Consider the following 18,890-nt stretch of genomic DNA (forward strand, 5'->3'; position numbering starts at 1 on the left):
CAGCAGGCCCGGGCTCGGGGGGTTCGGGCCCGGGCACCAGAGCCGCAGCCGCCGAGCTTGGCCATCGGCCGCTTCCTCCGCCCGCGGCAGTGGGAGCTGCAGCAGCGGCTGCTCCCGAGTCCCGCTGCCCGGGGGGGAGAACAGCTGCCGCCTGGCCCCGCGGGCCGCCCCCCTACTCTCCCTACCACCCGACTGAGTCCTGCCTGCTCGGGGCCAGGCCGGACTCTCACTCACCCTGGCCCCGCGCTTCCCCTGTGTCTCCGGGGCCTCCCTCCTGCGCTTGCGGAGGGAGGAGGAATGGTGAGCCTGGGGAAGAGGCGGGGATTCGGGGAGGGAGCCAATGGGGGAAGGAGGGGGCGGAGTCGGGACGGGGTGGGGGGGGCGCGAGCACTTCTGGGCTCTGGAGCATTTCCTTGTTTGTCCAGTGTCCCGACCGCACATCGGTTGGGATGCAGGACAAACAAGGAAATATTGGGACAGTCCCGATAAAATCAGGACGTCTGGTCACCCTAGGCACAAGGAGGAAAAACCTAACTTGAAAGCCTCAACCTTTTAAAAAGCCACATTTATTGCTGTTTTAATCACCCCCCAAATATGGTTACTGAAATAAGTGGAATTCAAACTGTGCTAATACAGAAAATAGCTATAATGGTCTGTTTGTTTTTAGTTATAAATCAAACACCAATCCGTTGGAAGATTGTAGTTAAAACAGATTGAGTGTTATTTGCATTGTTGTGTTAATCAGCCATAGCTTTTCATGAAGTCCAATTAGAATGAGTCCTATCTAATCTATGGCCATGCTCATGCAAAGACTCTCATATTTACTTAACTTTATGTGCTGCAAGTAGTCCCTTTGACTTTGCAGTACATAACTTAGGCACAAGCATAAGTGTCTGCAGGATCAGGAGGACCTATATTTGCTTAATCTGAATGCATAACAATTGTGTAAAGAATTAAGCCGTAGTCCTGCAACTGGTTGCCTGTGGACAGAGCACTCACCAGCACAGAGACCCATTGACCTCAACGTGGTTCCATGTAGTGTGGCAGTCTGTGAGGATAACAACACAGGATCTGAATCATAGGGTGGAGGAGGGAATGAGGAGAAGAGCACCAGTGTATCTTGCTCTTATAATCAATTACTCCTACCTCCTGTCTTCCCCAAGATTGCATAATCACACTGACAAAACAAATAAACTACAGTAACTCCTCACTTATCGTTGTAGTTATGTTCCTGAAAAATGCGACTTTAAGTGAAACGATGTTAAGCAAATCCAATTTCTCCATAAGAATGAATGTAAATGGGGGGTTAGGTTCCAGGGAATTTTTTTTTTTTTTTGCCATACAGTACAGTAATATAGTTGGGAGGTGCCCCCGCCTTACCCCACACAAGCACAGCCAACTGGCACTGGAGACAATGAGGCAGGCAAGGAGGCAGAAGGTGCTGTAGGCTAGGAGAAGCACATTGCGCAGCGGCAGCTTCCCCTACTCTGCAAGCACCAGGGGCGGGGCGCTCAACCCTTGGCCCGCCCACGCCCCCCTTCTCCCAAGCCCCCACCCTTAACCCACCGAATCCTCGCTCCTCCCCCTCCCTTCTGAACGCCACAAGCCATCTGATTGCTGCGGGGGAGGAGGGGGAAGGTGCTGATCCGCGGGGTCTGCTGGCAGGTGGGAGGTGCTGGGGTGTGTGTGTAGGGGAGCTGATGGGGGGGGGGGGCTGCCAGCTGTGGACTAAGCAGGCAGCCAAACAACATTATAGCGAAGCATTGAACAACTTTAAATGGAGCATGTTCTGTAACTGAGCAGGGACGTAAGATTGAAACAACCTTAAGAGAGAGGACGTTAAGTGGGGAGTTACTGTAAATAATAGGAGAATTGCAATGTTTTGAGTTAGGTTAGTTGGATTGACTTCATATTGCGAACATTCTATTCTAGATCTGTAGAAACCATTTGTAGTGCACAATTCATTCAAATTAATTATGTTCCTTTATCTTTCCTGAATTTGTCACTTTAAATTTAATCTAGTACTTGAAATTATTCAAATAACTATATAAATTATATTGCAGATTTTTGTGAATAAATTTCAGCCTATGAATTGTTTACAAACATTGTCTGCCCGAGGTGTTCATTAGCACTTTGGTCACAGGATATTGTTTTTGTTCCTTGATTGGATAAGTGAAAATGTTATAAAGGGTATATGTTTGTGTGAGATCTAGTCACTGGGCCTTTGATTCTCTCAGGAAAATGGGTCAAAGAGGTTCAGAGTATCTGTAGGCCTCACCTGAGACAACACTACGAGGCAATATATTTTAATATTGGCTCAGGTTAAACTTAAAATGTCTTCTTGTGGTAGTCAAACAAAATAATTGTGTGTGGTGCCAATCGTAAAGTGGGTGTATGAACTATTTAACTGCATCTGTGCCAGGGTTTTTGCATGATCCTAGTTCTGAAGGATGTAATTACATACTCTTGACTTCTCATTTAAATATTAGTGCAAGGGATTTAGCCAACACAGGGCATTCTTGGAGGTCCAGATCGACTGACTTTACAGATTCTTTGTGCTACCAGAGTGGTTCACAGTGGCTGTAGCTGGGCTGGATCACGCCCAGAGCCACATACACTGTAATTTTAGTCAATCAATATGGAGTAAATTAAAAGGAAATGGGGTTGGTGTAACATATGACACACTCATAATGTATTTTAAAAAGCCAACACATTCCTCCTCGCATCTCCTACAGGCTATCATTAGTTGAAGTAAAGGTTGCAATTCCTGTTTGTAGTCAGATTGTGGAGCTGTTTAGCACTGGGAACACGGGGTTGAGGAGTATGCATTATGTTTTGAGAATTAGGCTTGGATTTTGTTTACTGATGTCTTGTTGATTCCCATTTTTTAATGAGTTGGTATTATGTTTAGGTTAGCAACATTAACTTTCTACAGTACTGTTTTTTGTTTTTGAATTATCCTAAATTTGACTTTAACCAACATTTGTTTCTAATTGTAGACTGAACCATTTGATGTTTGACTGATGTAATTCCAAAAGCTTTGTTGTGAGACCTGATGTTGCCCTCAGTAATTACTATTTATTATATATCACAGTAATGGCCAGAGATGCCAGCTAAAATTAGGGCCCCATCATGATAGACACTATATAAACACAGAATAAGAGACAACCCTCGCCCCAAAGAGCTTACAATCTATAGAGATTAGACATCTAAAAGGTGGTGGAGAATCAGACACAGAGAAATAAAGTGATTTGCCCAAGGTCAGTGGCAGAGCCAGGAATAGAACTGGGGTCTCCCGATTCCCAGTCTAGTACCCTTTCCACTATACAGTCGTCTTCTTCTTTTTTTAAATCCATCCTTATAGATTGAACAACTACACATCTTACTGCTTGCCACTTCTCTTTCCTTTTTTTCTCCTATCTTGCCGGATTTATTTCTCATTGGAGTGAGCAGGTTACCTCTGATATGGGATCTTGATGTCACCTTCATGATATTCTTCAGCAAACTGAAGTCCTACATACAATCTCAAAATAATGGTAGAAAGATCAAGTGTTACTGAAATTTCCAGTTTCAAAATCTTTCTTCTAAGCCTTTCTTCTTATAACAGCATTCTAAAAAGGGAGAGGGGTATTGTGACCCAGTAACCTGTTGGTACCAACTGGCAGAGGGCACGGGGAATGCAGGATTTTAGAGGGATCCTCTGGGTCAGATATATGCATAATAGTTCACTGGTTGTCATAATCATAGTGAAATGTATGTTTGGGTAATATTTAAGGAATTATATATCTAAACTAAAAATTACATTCTTAAGATCTGGAGGTTAAGACAGATCACCAGGAACTGACATACCTTGGATATGTTCCTTTTAGACAGGAGGCAACAGATCCTTACCTCTGTGCCTGGCCCTGAGAGTATTGTGTATTGTCTGCCTCACAAGGATGCCTATTTGCATATTGGCCCAGATACCAGTTGAAAGATTGCAAAATCCACAAGAGAAAACTGACAGGAAAACACAATCATCAGGGGAGCGTCCTCTTTATGACTAAAATTAAAGGATTAGTCTAGTGCAGGAGTAGGCAACCTATGGCATGTGTGCCAAAGGCGGCATGCGAGCTGATTTTCAGTGGCACTCACACTGCCTGGGTCCTGGCCACCAGTCCGGGGGGCTCTGCATTTTAATTTAATTTTAAATGAAGCGTCTTAAACATTTTTAAAACCTTATTTTCTTTACATACAACAATAGTTTAGTTATATATTATAGACTTACAGAAAGAGACCTTCTAAAAATGTTAAAATGTATTACTGGCACGTGAAACCTTAAATTAGAGTGAATAAACGAAGACTCGGCGAAGAAGTGGGTTGTAGCCCACGAAAGCTTATGCTCTAATAAATTTGTTAGTCTCTAAGGTGCCACAAGTACTCCTGTTCTTTTTGCGGATACAGATTAACACGGCTGCTACTCTGAAACACTTCTGAAAGGTTGCTGACCCCTGGTCTGGTGTATCAGGGAATGCAAAGAAACCACAGGATCCTTCACCAAGGAGGCAAAATGACAGCATGTTGCGTCTCATAAAAGCGGGGTCACAGCCAGCCTGGCTGTAAAGTGCTTGTGAGGAAAAACTTTATTAGTCATGAGAGTATCTTGTTAACATGCATTCTGAGCCTAGACTTAATTGTGATTTTATTTTACATGTAACCATTTGTTTCCAATACATTTACTTACTATTACTTTGAATCCCTATGCTTTGTTAAAGAAACCTATTTTTGATTTCACTATAAACATGTTTAAGTGCTGTGTGGTAAGTACAATGGTGATCTGAGTTGGAATTTGTAAGCTGGGGTGTGCTGTGTCTGTGGAAGCAGTAGATCTTTAAATACTGTAAGTGTCCAGTGGAATAGGGTCTGGACATTCCAGGGAGATGCTCAGGTCTTGGGGTTTGGAGTGTGCTTATTGTTAACCTGTAGAGAGATGGCAGGGCCTCCGTAGGCCTATTCAGGAGTGCTTGTGGTGCCAGTGGCCGGTGAAGTTGGGGAGCTGACACCCCACTGGTATAGACAAGGCTTCCTTCCCTTACGGGCAGGTTGTAGCGAGGAGCCTAAACCCTGGAGACCCTCCGGAAGTGTCCCAGATATCATAGGGCAAGTGCATGACAAGAGTTTGATAGTTAAATCCATCCAGCACCTTGTTGCAGCTGGGATACCACTGTCTCCTAACAGTAGTCCCAGCTACATGAATTTAACTAGAAAGTGAAGGAACATGTCTGGTGGTGTAGTTTCCTTTCAATGATTTAGTAACAGCAATAAAATAAAGTAGGGCTGAAAAGACTAATCAGTTCAGGTCACATAAGAACTTGATCATTCCACCCCCCTCCTAAATGTGTCCCCCCCTTTTTCGGGGGGAATCCTTCTGTACTTCTGAAGCCTATCCATGACCAGAATTAAAGTGTTGAAATATCACCCAATGTCCCCATCCTGCTATCAGGTTAATGTGGGTTCAGGGTCCATTTGTGCAGCGCTCATGGCAGGCTCAGGGCCCAAGTGTCTGAGTATTGGTAGCCCCATCTCAACCGTCTATCTTCCTGTTAGCTCTGCAGGGATGTGGAAACAGACAGGAAAGGGCTAAAAAGTGTGGCGCACATGCATATTCTACCAGACTCAAGAGCTGGGCACAAAAGAAGGAAGTAAACTGTGGAAGCCTGGGTGGGGATTGACTAGGCTAATATTTGAAAGAGGGTGGATAAAGTCTGAAGACGGTACTATAGCTATCTCACATCATAAAATCCTGGTGAAGGTAAGGGTATTTTTGTCAGACTATTCTACTGCACACAACTGAGGGCTAGTTTGTTTTCATTTGGGTGTAGACTGCTCACACCTCCAGCACTGTTAGCAGCACTGTTATAGTGACATACTAAGGGAACAAGAGGTGAGAGGCAGGGAGCTTCGAGAAGAGGCGGTCACATTAATCAAGCTGTGAGAGAGAATCTAGACCTAGAACAAGAGCTTTAGCAATGAGGCTAATAGGGAAAGGGTGGATTTAGGTTAAAATAAAGTATTGACAGGATTGTACAAGAGGCTGGATAAAGAGAAGAATCAATACTGACACTAACACGAATGTGGGAAACAGAAAAGAGGTGTTGAGAAGGGTGGGGAGGAGGCAGATAATGGGGGCCCCCTCCTGAGCTGGACAGAGAAGCATGGTATAGGTCAGGCATGGTGTATGCACAATGGCCTTAAGCAACCCCTGTGCTCCTGCGTGTCTATACCAAGCCAGTGCCCTTCCTGATGCTGCTTTAGTGCATTAGTCTAAGTGGGCTGTTTTAAACTGGGCCAGCTGCCTGTAGCCCCCAGGAGCTGTGCCGGCTGCTGGAGCAGAGCACCCCTGAGGAAAGTCGGCTGAGTTTGTCATCTAAAAACTTGAACTTTTTTTTTCCAACCAGCTGCAACCCCCGGTTGCCTCCAGTCCCCTGCACATCTTCTCTGCACTGGCTGCAGGAAGAAAGGGTAGCCCGTGACCTGCTGTGCTAGGTGAGGAGCCCTTGTGCAGGGAGAACCCGGCCTGGGGGGCTGGTTGCAGGGGAGAGGTGACACTAACCCACCATCCCTTCAAAGCAATGCCAGGCTGAGGAGCGGTAGGTTCTGCCCTGTCTTGGGGCGAGGGGCTAACGGGGTGGGGGGAGCCCTGGTGCCTGGGGTCAATTGGATGCCCTGCGGCGGAGGGTCGTCGGATCAATTCTGCCCCAGCAGGGGGCGCTGCGGCCGCCTCCCTGGTGGCGGGCGGGGCCATTTTCTCTGAGCGCTAAGGCAGCGGGGCCGGGCGATGGGGCCATTTCCGGGCCGGCAGCACAGGCACAGCCAGTGGCGCTGCTCCCAATCTCAGCCTGGCCTGCGCGCCGGGGCCAGCCGCCGAGCCGCACCGCAGCGCAGCGCCCGGGTGGGCTGAGTGTGGGGCGGGCTCGGGGAGGAGGCGAATCCCGACCCTTCCGAGGGGCCCCTGCGCGGAGCAGCCGGGAAGGCGGCGAAGATGGTGAGCACCGGCCCTTTCCCCCGGTAGCTGGCGGCGAGGATCGCTGTGAGCCGGCCCGGGGCCCCCGCTCTCCCGGGCCGGGTCAGGTCAGGGGCCGCGCCCGCTCGGGCTGTCGCCTGGGCTTTAGAGGGGGTTTCGGGGGCAGCCCCGGCCCGGTTGTCGTAAGTGTCCGTGTGTCTGTTACGGGCCTGGCGGTGTGACACCCCCGCGGAGCGCTGTGCCGCGCCCCAGGGAGAGGGGCTCTCGGGGGGAGCTGGTGGCGACCGTGGGGTTAACCTGGCTTCTGAAAGGTGGTAGCGTCTTTAGTTTCTCGGTCACACTAAGAGGTTATGCAGTGAGGTTGTACCAGCCGAGATCTTGTCTAGACATAGAAGTTGTACTGGTTTAGTGGAAATCTGGTTTTAGTGAAATCGGTGCGAGTTTTTGTGTATCTATGCACGCTCTTACATTGTTTTAAAACCGGATGTATTGGTGTACCTTGCACCTGAAATAAACTGGGGTTAAGCCAATGTAAGTATGTCTACCCATGAAGCTGCATGAGTATAAATTCACAACTCTTGTTAAACCAGTGCAACTTTGTGTGTAGCTATGGCCTTAGAAGAGTAAAACATATTGGACAAAGGCAGTCCTGTCCTATTGCTATGGAGTGATTTCACGTTCTGATGAGGATTTGCAAACTACGATTCTTGTATATTTCACACAAGGCACAGTCAACCTGTGGAACTCTTTGCCAGAGGATATTGTGAAGGCCAAGATTATAACCGGGTTCAAAAAAGAACTAGATAAATTCATGGAGGATAGGTCCATATATGGCTATTAGCCAGGATGGGCAGGGATGGTGTCCCTAGCCTCTGTTTGCCAGAAGCTGGGAATGGGCCATGCGATGGATCACTTGATGATTACCTGTTCTAGTCATTCCCTCTGGGGCACCTGTCATTGGCCTGTCAGACAACAGGATAATGGGCTACGTGGACCTTTGGTCTGACCCAGTATGGCCATTCTTATGTTCTTAGATCCAGGAATGGGAAGTCATTGAAACTTCTGGGGCTTGTTAAATGTGTGAATAATTAAGTCATGCTTTGTGAAACTACTGCCTCCAAAGCACTTCTAGTGGTGGGCTTAGTCAGTAAGGCAAGAGCACCTATCAGAGAGAATACATCCTGTGTTAGAGTTAACTGGGCTGGGACCCCTGCCATCTTCCTCTGTCTCCAAGGGATTTGCTTCCACAGCTTTTCCCCCTGAAGTGTGTTTGCCCATCTAGACAATTAACACAGAGAGAACTGATCTTTTTCATCCATTGTTCCCCTTTTGTCCCCCACACCAGTGTATATATATTTCAGTGAAACTGATCTCTTTGAAGATTGGTTCCTCTTTATTTCAGACACACCTGCACCTTCTTCATATTCTAGTTTTATTTACTAAGTGTTGTGGGATAGTAAGGTGCCATAGGATCATAGAATATCAGGGTTGGAAGGGACCTCAGGAGGTCATCTAGTCCAACCCCCTGCTCAAAGCAGGACTAATCCCCAAAACAGCTGTCATTTGTCCATGTCATGCATTGCTCATTTCTATGGCTTGTTGTGTGTTTTGTGTAGTTAATTATTTAAAATGTGTAATTTTGCAATGTTCCCTTGTATTAGGCTCTCTCAATCTGACTGCTCTCTTGGGGCTGTGTTCTGCTGCTATAAAAGTGGACTTTTTCTATAGCAATAAACAAAAGGGTTTTTGTGTGGTGGCCTGGGGAGGATCTACTAAGATGATACCCAGAGGAGATTAAAAGCAGGGCTAGAATTTGGGGATTGGGGCTGAAGAACAAGCATGTAGGTTGTTTATAAACCTGAGTGCCAGGAACTGTGACCTAAAACTCAAAATCCCGTCTTTCCAAAGACAGCTATTACTTCTTGAATGTTACTCTGTTGTAGTTCAACTTATTTTCACATAGGGCTTGTCTACACTTAAATTTTATAGCGCTCTAATTTGCTGGCTCAGGGGTTTGAAAAATCACCCCCCTGAGCGCAGCAAGTCTGAGCGCTTTAAAGCGCTAGTGTAGACAGGCTACGAGCACTGGGAGCTAAGCCCCTTGTGGAGGTGGATTACCAGGAGCACTCTCCCAGCTCTCACGCGTGACCACACACTTGCACCTCAGAGTGCTGCTGCGGGAGCATTCCCGCGACTGCGCTTTGAAGTTTCCAGTGTAGCCATGCCCATACTCTCTTATATGACTCTGATCTCCTTTTCTGTGTATAAGATAAATATAGTGATTGGCAGACTTGTTTGACATTAAGAGTGTGATGGCTGGTTTTACTTCCCTTCAGTTGCGCTGGGCAGCATCCTTAAATGCGAGTTTTACAATGTTCTAGGAAGAGTGTTTCTGAGAGAGTGAAAATGCTCTGCAGAGTTTAGTACAGTGATTCCCTTGGGTGGATGGGGAACTATATGCAGAAAGCAAAGAGCTCAGATGTATGTGTGTATGCATGCAAAGGCACTTGCTACGCAAACTACTTACCTTTTAGCGAAGGTTGAGGGATTGTGGAAAAGGGACGTCTGAGAGACAATGTGGGATTTTCAAACACCTAAATGATTTAGAAGTACATGTCATTTAGATTCATAGATTCTAGGACTGGAAGGGACCTCGAGAGGTCATCGAGTCCAGTCCCCTGCCCGCATGGCAGGACCAAATACTGTCTAGGCTGTCTAGGTGTACTTGAAAATTCAATCAGCTGTCAAAAATGCATTACACAGTAGCTGTTCCCTCAGTACTAGTGTTCTGATTGTACTGTATGTATACCAGAGTATTTTGCAATAGCAGTGTCCTGGGTATGCATTTAAATACTAGATGCATGACCAAACGTCATCTTAAACCAGGTTACCATGCTCTTATTTTTTTAGACACTGGCCTTTTCAAGGTCAAATATAGAGTATTACAGAATGTGGAACAAAAGATGTTATGGTGGCTGATATGATCCTACTTGTTCATTCTCTTCTCTCTCTCTCTCTCCTCGTCTTGTGATCTGGTGGTCGGATCTACATAGCAGGGGAATGTGACTTGTGGTTTCTGTTTACTGTTAGAATTTCAGTGAAGTAATGTCTGGTATTGCCTATATATCCATTTATAGGATATGAGCAATACCACATTATATTGAGGAAACTTTGCAATAGTGAGGGCTGACACAAAAGTCTGGCATGTGCAAGAGGTCACTTGACAGAAACAGAACCTATTTTTCCTTTTGCCAAAAGCGATGGAGCAAGTAACTTCACCAGTTAGGCTGCTTTTGAATCAGGATCTCTTGAAAAATTGCTAGGTGTAGCATATTACTTACAGATTGGCATAAGTCTGACTCTCTTCAAACTTGTAATATGTGTACTCTCTTCCACGGAACTTGCATTCTAACAGCAGAACAGCATTTAACTGTCCTGCTAACTTTTTTTTGAACTACATAAACACTTCACAATATGGCCAGGGTGTGATGATCTAGACTGGCCTTGTGTTCTAGAAGCCACACTGCATGATCAAAGTCTGTTTTGATCTTAGTCTCTTTTTCTAAGAGTGCATTGAGAGTACCTTATCTTAACTTGCTCTTGAAAAGGCGGGACAGAAAGGACAGTGAGGCTCTCATTCTAAATGCCCATGAGCAGATGATAAAAGTGGTGGAGGAACAAACAGAGATGTTGAAGTCCATAATCACGCTACAGTTAGAACAGATGCATGCTTGCCGCTGCTCCCCTCCCTCCCCGCAGGCGATACAGAATTGTTTTCCATTCCCTCCCCAAGCTTCTCTCTCACATTCCTTGCAACTTTCCAGAACATTTCGATATCCAGTTCACTCCATTTCTTCAGACAGCTTTCAAAATGATAGTGGGACTTATGCACAGCTATGAGAGCCTCCAGTGCCCTGCACTGTTACCTCTCTTCCCACCAAAGCTTGTGTGTGTGTTAATTGGTGTTTAATAAAAACAAACTCTCTGAAAGATAACCAGTCTTTATTTGTGTACTACACATAGTGATTGCTGCTGGTGGAAAACATACATGCAGTTTAATCAATTGCTTATACAAATCCCACTCAGGAATCATCACACGTTTTAGGCAAAATAAGATAAATGAAATTAATGAAGCATGGAAGAGTTCTGTCACATTACTGGTGCTCATTATCGAAATGTTGCCTCAAAGCCTCCCTGATTTGAATTGCCCCCCACCCCCTCATTGCACCCCTCTAATAGCCACTGTATAGGCTGCTCAAAATCAGCAGCCAGGGGACCTGCCTCAGCATTCCACTCCTGGGGCAAATTTTCACCCTTAGCCTCAAAAGATTATGGAGCGAGCAGCAGGCTACTGTGACCATGGGAATGTTTTCCTCATTTAGATCTAACCTGCCGTAAAGGCAGTGCCAGCACGCTTTTAATCTGCCAAACGCACATTCCATGGTCATTCTGCACCTACTTAGCCTATTGTTGAAGTGCTCCTTGCTGCTGTCCAGGTTTCCTGTCTAAGGCTTCATGAGCCCTGGGAGTAAGGGGTATGCTGGGTCTCCCAGGATCACTCTGGGCATTTCAACATCCCTCACTGGACTCTTCTGATCTGGAAAGAAAGTCCATGCTTAGATTTTCTGTACAGGCCAGTGTTCCTGAAAATGTGTGTATCATGCACCTTCTTGGACCACCCCAGTGAAACACCCCTGGTGATCAACAAGCACCTGCAATATCCTGGAGAAGTACCCTTTCCATTGATGTACTCAGTCGCAAGACGGTCCAGAGCCAGAATTGGAATATGCATTCCATCTATCACCCCGCTGCAGTTAGGGAATCCCATTTCCGCAAAGTCATCCACTATTGCACGCATATTGCTGAGAGTCACGGTCCTTTGTAGCAGGATGCAATTAATGGCCTTGCACGCTTGCGTTAACGCAGCCCCAACACTCGACTTCCCAACTTCAAACTGATTTGCAACTGACCCGTAGCAATCTGGAGTTCCTAGCTTCCACGCTGCAATCGCCACGCGCTTCTCCACCTAGAGGGCTGCTTTCATTTTGGTGTCCTTGTACCGCAGGGCTGGGGCGAGTGCCGCACACCATTCCAGAGAGGTGGCTTCCCACATGGGAAAGTTCTGTAGTCACTGCTCGTCATCCCAGACCTGCATAATGACGCAATCCCACCACTCTATGCTTCTTTCCCGAGCCCAAAAGCGATGGTTCACCATGTGCAGGTGCTCCATGAATGCCAAAAGTAATCTGGTGTTTTTTCTTTCCATGGCACACAACAGTCAGGCAACTCTGATTCCTGTTCATATTGGGAGCTCACGATATACTGCATGACCATGCGTGATGTGTTAACAGTTACCACAACAGTAGAGAGCAGTGCGGGATCCATCCTTTTGCACAGAGATGGCGGGTGCACAGTAAACAGGGGCTGTTGGAAAAATGCTGCGAAAAGCAGTTGGAAATCCATGGACTGTGGGAACAGAAAATAATGCATCATGGGATGTTGAGCCCACACCCATGATGCGCTGTGGTTCACTCCGCCTTCCCACAAGTCCTAGCTGCAGAAGATGGTGAGTAGCACAGTGGGATAGCTACCCACAGAGCACTGCTCTCATTGCCGATGCTAGAGCACCAACTGTGGATGCACTCTGCCCACAGAGGGAGCATAGTGTGAACATGCAATAGTGATGTAATTATGGCACTTTTTGATCAACATAAATTTTGTTGACAGCTCTGTGTACAATGCCTTGGTTATTTCTGCCATTACAGGGTGAAAGCAGTGATTCTCACAGGATTATTTTGTTCCTTAGAAAAATCTTTTAAATTGTTGAAGTGCTGCAGAACCTAATGAAATCAGCATAGACATCTCCCTCTTCCTCATACTGCAGAGCCCATTTTGGAAGGAAGACTAATTTAGGAAACTTAATTAAAAAACTTATACAACATAATCTCTCTGAATTCTTATCTGTGTTTTCCCCATCTCTTTGTAAATAATAGCATACTCACATTATTTTAATTCTTTCCCCTTCTCCTAAGAGATTAAAGAAACTCTTAAAAAAATTGCCAGTTTTGTTCTAGGGTATTTAATGGCCCGGCTGCTCTTTCTATAGACTAAATGCTCTCATGGTCTTTCTATCAAATGGGCTCTCTCAAAGAACTATAAGCAACACTTTTATACTTTCTTCAGTTTTATAATGAAGTCTGTGGAGTGGAGAAACTGAAATTGAGGCTTCTCAAAATTGGGTGGTTTCTTGAGAACAGCATATGTCCTGGCCTGTTGTTGGCAGCTGGCATGAGGTTTTTTTAGTGTCTTGTTTGTTGTTGTTGTTTGTAAAAGAGCAATGAAACTCTTATTTCATAAAATGTGCCTACAAATATAATTGGAAGTTTTGCATTTTGAGACTGTGTCCCTTCAAGCTGACCAAGAATGATCCATGTATGCAAAATGTCAGTAAGGGCATATGACACCTGTATTGAGGTATATTGCAAAACCTCTTGTTGTTATGACAGTATCGGTATTTAGAAGGGAAGGTTTCTGTGTTGTGATTGTCACAGAGAAGGTGGATCCTTAATGTGTAATAGTTTCATTCAGTTAGTGATTATATTAATGGTTTTGCGTAACTGTACAGTAGTGCCTCAGGGTTATGAACACCAGAGTTACAAACTGACCAGTCAACCACACACCTCATTTAGAACCGGAAGTACACAATCAGGCAGCAGCAGAGACCGCCCCCCCAAGCAAATACAGTTCTTTGTTAAACATAAACTACTGAAAAAATCAAGGGAAAGCAGCATTTTTCTGCATAGTATAGTTTCAAAGCTGTATTACATCAACATTCAGTTGTAAATTTTTGAAAGAACCATAATGTTTTGTTCAGAGTTACAAACAACTTCCATTCCCGAGGTGTTCATAACTTTGAGGTTCTACTGTATTGGTTAACTGTGCCAGGCCTTGTGCTAGAATTCATCAGAAAAGCACAATTACAATGGTCTAGTCTGCTTTACAATTGTCTACTACTAGATTTCAGTATCTAATGCTGCTGATACCTTTGCATGGTGCTGCATAAATGGTAGAGAGTTTTATGCTCTAGAGAGGCATGAGAAAGTACATTATGATTCACAACAAGCAAAATGTAAACCAAATCAGTCAATGGATTTCTACAGATAAGTCATAGAAAACCAAAACTGAACACACTGGTGTTCTGTATCAGGAGAGTTTTCAGGTCTCTGCTCTTCTGTGAACTGGGAGAAAGGGTTCACTTTGGGAATCTAGAGGTAAAGTCAATAGCCCTTAAATCAGTCCAGAGAGTTAGCCTCCTATTGGTAAGAGCTGCCACCTGGAAACCCATCAATTTTTTTTCTTAAGAGACTGGGGGTAAAATTTTCAGAACTGCCTAAGTGACTTTGGCTCCTATGTCCCTTTTTCAAAAGTGAATTAGGAGCTTTAAAAAAATGTTACCAAGTCTGTTGAGAGAGGATGTGCCACCTAGAAAATCATTGCCTATCAACATGAAGCTGAGTCCCATTTTCATAAGTAATTTGGGCTCTGTCCTTTAGGTGCTCTTGAAAACTTTACCTCTGAGAAATGTATGTTTTTGTAAATGCAGTTTATTTTAGCAAATTAGCATACACAGCAATTTGCCGATAATTCAGAGTAAATGCTGTCACTTTGCAATTGGAGTGTAATTCTGGTTTATCTAAGGCGGTCAGTATTTAGTCTCTTGTCAGCTTTCTAGCGGGGACAACTGTAAGGGCTGACAGGTTTCTGGAGTTTGACTTTTTGATCAAAATCTTTGGTTTTGCATGTGAAATTTAAGCCTTTACTTATCTTTGTCTTCCTCTTGGGTTCCCTTGGGCACTTCATATAATTACACATTCTTTAGGACGTGCTTAAAGTGGGCCCCTGTCTCGCTTTTAATGGTTTTATTTTTCCTTTGTAAAGTGGAACTTAGAATTCTTCTGTTTTATTCTTAGTTACTGCTCTGTTTATTCTGCCTCAATATATTTTTGTGCTTGATCTATAATAGGCCTTTGCATAGCCAGTCATCCTGATTTGCTGGAGCGGTTGGTACATATGGGGGTTCTTTCAGTTTCTGTACCTTAAATTCTATGCTAGACTAAAGGCAATCTGGCAAAGAAGTTTTTCTTTCTAAATGATAGCTTTTTATATTCATTTCAGTGTAGTAGTTTTGGGAATAAATTTAACATTCATGTAACTGAATAAGTGTTGGTCATAAAATCTAAGATCAGAAGAGACCACCAGATCACTTAGGCTGACCTCCTCTATATATCACAGGCCACCAATACACCCAGCACCCACACACTAAACCAGGGGTGGGCAAATTTTTTGGCCTGAGGACCACATCTGGGTATAGAAATTGTATGGCAGGCCATGCATGCTCACAAAATTGGGGGTTGGGGTGTGGAGGGAGGGTGAGAGCTCCAGCTGGGGAAGCAGGCTGTGGGGTGGGGTGGGGATGAGGGATTTGGGGTGCAGAAGGGTGCTCCAGGCTGGGACCTAGGGGTTTGGAGGGTGACAGGGGGATTAGGCCTGGGGCAGGGGGTTAGGGTGCGGGTGGGGGCTCAAGGGTGCAGTCTCCGGGTGGTGCTTACCTCAATCAGTTCCCGGAAGTAGCGGTATGTCCCCTCCGGCTCCTATGCGTAGGCGTGGCCAGGCAGCTCTGCACACTGCTCCATCTGCAGGCACCGCCCCGCAGCTCCAGGGCCGCGGTTCCCGGCTAATGCTGTGCCGGGGCAGCATGCACAGTCCCCTGGCTGCCCCTACACATAGGAGCTGGAAGGGGGACATCCCACTGTTTTCGGGAGCCATGCAGAAAGCACCCGACTCCAGTTCCCGGCAGGAGCTCGAGGGCCAGATTAAAAGTTCTGACGGGCCGGACACGGCCCGCGGGCCGTACTTTGTCCACCCCTGCACTAAACCCAACAATCAAGACCAATGTATTACAGCCCACAGGAGACTAGACTATTATGTACCACAGGCAGAGAACAGGAGAGACCGAGGAGCACCAGGGCCTGAGTCTCGCACAATGGCAGCGAAACGAGTGTGAGATATACCCAGGTAATTCTGGCAAGATAGCTGCACCAACATGCTGCAGAGGAAGGTGAAATATTTCCCAAGGTCACTGTCAGTTTGAGATCAGTTAGACCCTGAGCATGTGAGCAGGAACCAGCCAGTCAAGCACCTGAGGGAATGCTCATTGTCACCTCAGAGCCCTGGCCCACCCCCTGAATGTTCCATCTGCAGCTGTGGCAATCTTCTGATGCTTCAGAGGAAAGAGATTGAAAAAAACAAAAACATCCCTCCTGAGAATCCATTGGTGGGGACAGGAAAAATCCCTCCTGACCCCTGCTGGTGGCCAGCTGGAAACTTGAAGCATGAGTTTTAGTAACATAAACTGAAAGTGACCAGAGTTGTTGAGCCCTGCCCCCTACCATCACAAACAACCCTGTCATACAGTTGCACTCATAAATTTGTCCAGCTCTCTCTCAAAATGAATTAAGTTGTTTGCCCCCAATTTCTGTTGGGAGGCTGTTCAAGAATCTCTCTCCCCTGATGGTTAGAAACCACCTTCTAATTTCCAGCCTGAATGTATTCATGGCCAGTTTATATCCATTTGTTTTTGTGCCAGCATTCTCTATTAATGTAAATAGCTCTTCCTCCTCCCTGGTGTTTACCCCCGATGTATTTATAAAGAGCAATCCTATCCCCTCTCAGCCTTCTTTTTGCAAGACTAAACAAGCCAAGCTCTTCCAGCCTCCTCCATTCTCCTGATCATCCTAGCAGTTGTTCTCTGCACCTGTTTAAATTCATCTTTCTTGTACACAGCATTCCAAGTGAGATCTTACCAGTGCCTTGTATAATGGCACTAATACTTCTCTATCTTTATTGGAAATGCCACGCCTGACACATCCAATGATCACATTTTCCTTTTTCACAGCTGCATCACGTTAGTGGCTCATAGTAATCCTGATCGACCCACACAACCAGGTCTCTCTCCTCCTCTGTTGCTTCCAATTGATTAGCCCCCAGCTTGTAGCAAAATTCTTATTAGATCCAAAGTGCGTGTTCTTGCAGTTTGTACTATTGAATTTCATCCCATGTCTGTCACCTCTAGTCTTCAAGGTCATCCACATCTTCCTGTATGACGTTCCAATCTGTCTTTGTATTGATGATACCTTCCAGCTTAGTATAATCAGCAAACTTTACTAGCGCACACCTACTTTTTGTATCAAAGTCACTAATAAAAATATTGAATAAGATTGGTCCCAAGACAGATCCTTGAGGAATTCCACTGGTAACTCCCTCCAGACTGATAATTCTCCTTTCAGCACAACCTGTTGCCTTCTCCCCTTACACATCTTGTACTGATCCCCATCTTCCCTAATTTAACTATTAACTTCCCATGTGGCACCATGTCAAATGCTTTACTGAAGTCCAAGGATATTAATCTATTGCATTTTTGTTATCTTAAAAAATCAGTTGTTTTCTCAAAGAAAGAGATCAGGCCAGACTAACCTGATTTATCTTTTGCAAACCCATGTTGCATTGCATCCCCCTTTACCATTTACTTCTATGAATTTAATTATTCTATCTTAAATATAGGCACAGTGTTAGCTAGCAACACTTCACTGGTATACTGTACTGGCAGAGCATTCCTACTATGGATGCTGCTTACATCTTTTGCCAGCATTGCTTATTCCAGGCCTCCCCAGGGCAAAATCAACCATAACTGCAGTTTTGCCAGTATAAGCTGTGGCTAAACTCTAGGGGCTTTTGCTGGCACAGCTGGTCAGTTAATCACACCCCTGACCAACACAGGTGTGATGACAAAAACTTGTAATGCAGACCTGGGCTTATTTTTTAGCTCTAAATAGAGGTCACCTAGCTAATAGGGTCAATATTTAGGCCAGTATATGTTTTAAATTCTTACTCTGAGTAGTCACATCTGATACAATGTCTGTCTAAAAATCAAGGTTTGTTAAAGTGAGACAATAAGAGGAACGTGATCAACTTAAATCTTAATACTCAAACATAAGAAATGTCTGATCAGTTAATATATAAGCTTGAAAAATAAGTGAATATCATTTAGCCACAGTTCATGAAATAACTACAGGGTCTTCAACATTGCTCCAGCTTGTTTGCTGCTGACACTCATTGGCAGCAGCAGATAGCTTGATGTGTAAACAAGGCTTTCCTACTTGAAACCTACACTCCGAGCATTTAAATTGGAGTTTACAAGTTGACAGGTGAGTAGCATTTTCATGCCTGTCACGTGTGAAGAATACATCATAGTTTGTAAACAGTTTAAACTTTTTAAACTGTCATGACCAAAACTATTTCTACACTTACTGTCTTTAATTTAACCCCAAGGAGCCCAATGACATTGAACTGAAAAATAATAGCACACCAACCAAATAAAATATGCACAAAGTCCTAGGTATTACACATAGTAACATAATCAAGTTAGGGCATAATGTTTAACAAACACTGCTTCATACAACATTCATTAGATAAAAATGAATGCAAGCTAACTAAAATCTGTGTTAGCCATAATGTCTATTGAAACCTCAGAAAATATTATTCAGTTCCTGTTTTTCAATGTTTTGAAGAAAAATTATTCAGTATTTTGAGATGATTGTAGGAATTATAAATGGGCAGTAAAATAAGATGACTTAAGTATTCTGTGTATGCCAAGCCAGAAAATGTGCCTCCTGAATGCTGAAATTGTCATTCTATCATATTGTCACATATTTTGAGATGTGGGTATCTGTAAAATATACAATTTAGACTCTAGAAGTGGATCTAAACGTACCCTTAATAATGTAATGAGCACAGAATTTCTCTTGGTACTTAAAATAAATCTATACTT

General features: G+C 44.7%; 1 protein-coding gene across 1 annotated transcript in view; it reads left to right on the forward strand.

Moving 5' to 3' along the window:
* The first annotated feature begins 6,942 nt into the window (after positions 1-6,942).
* Positions 6,943-18,890, forward strand: part of SGPL1 (sphingosine-1-phosphate lyase 1) — a 48,163-nt gene continuing 36,215 nt past the window's right edge. The window contains exon 1 of the mRNA XM_024206606.3: positions 6,943-7,024. Within this exon, the coding sequence (XP_024062374.1) occupies positions 7,022-7,024 (3 nt within the window). The 5' untranslated portion in view covers positions 6,943-7,021. The remainder of the gene's footprint in view (positions 7,025-18,890) is intronic.

Source organism: Terrapene carolina, unplaced genomic scaffold (genome assembly GCF_002925995.2).
Source record: "Terrapene carolina triunguis isolate 2854851 unplaced genomic scaffold, T_m_triunguis-2.0 Scaffold95, whole genome shotgun sequence".
NCBI lineage: Eukaryota > Metazoa > Chordata > Testudines > Emydidae > Terrapene > Terrapene triunguis.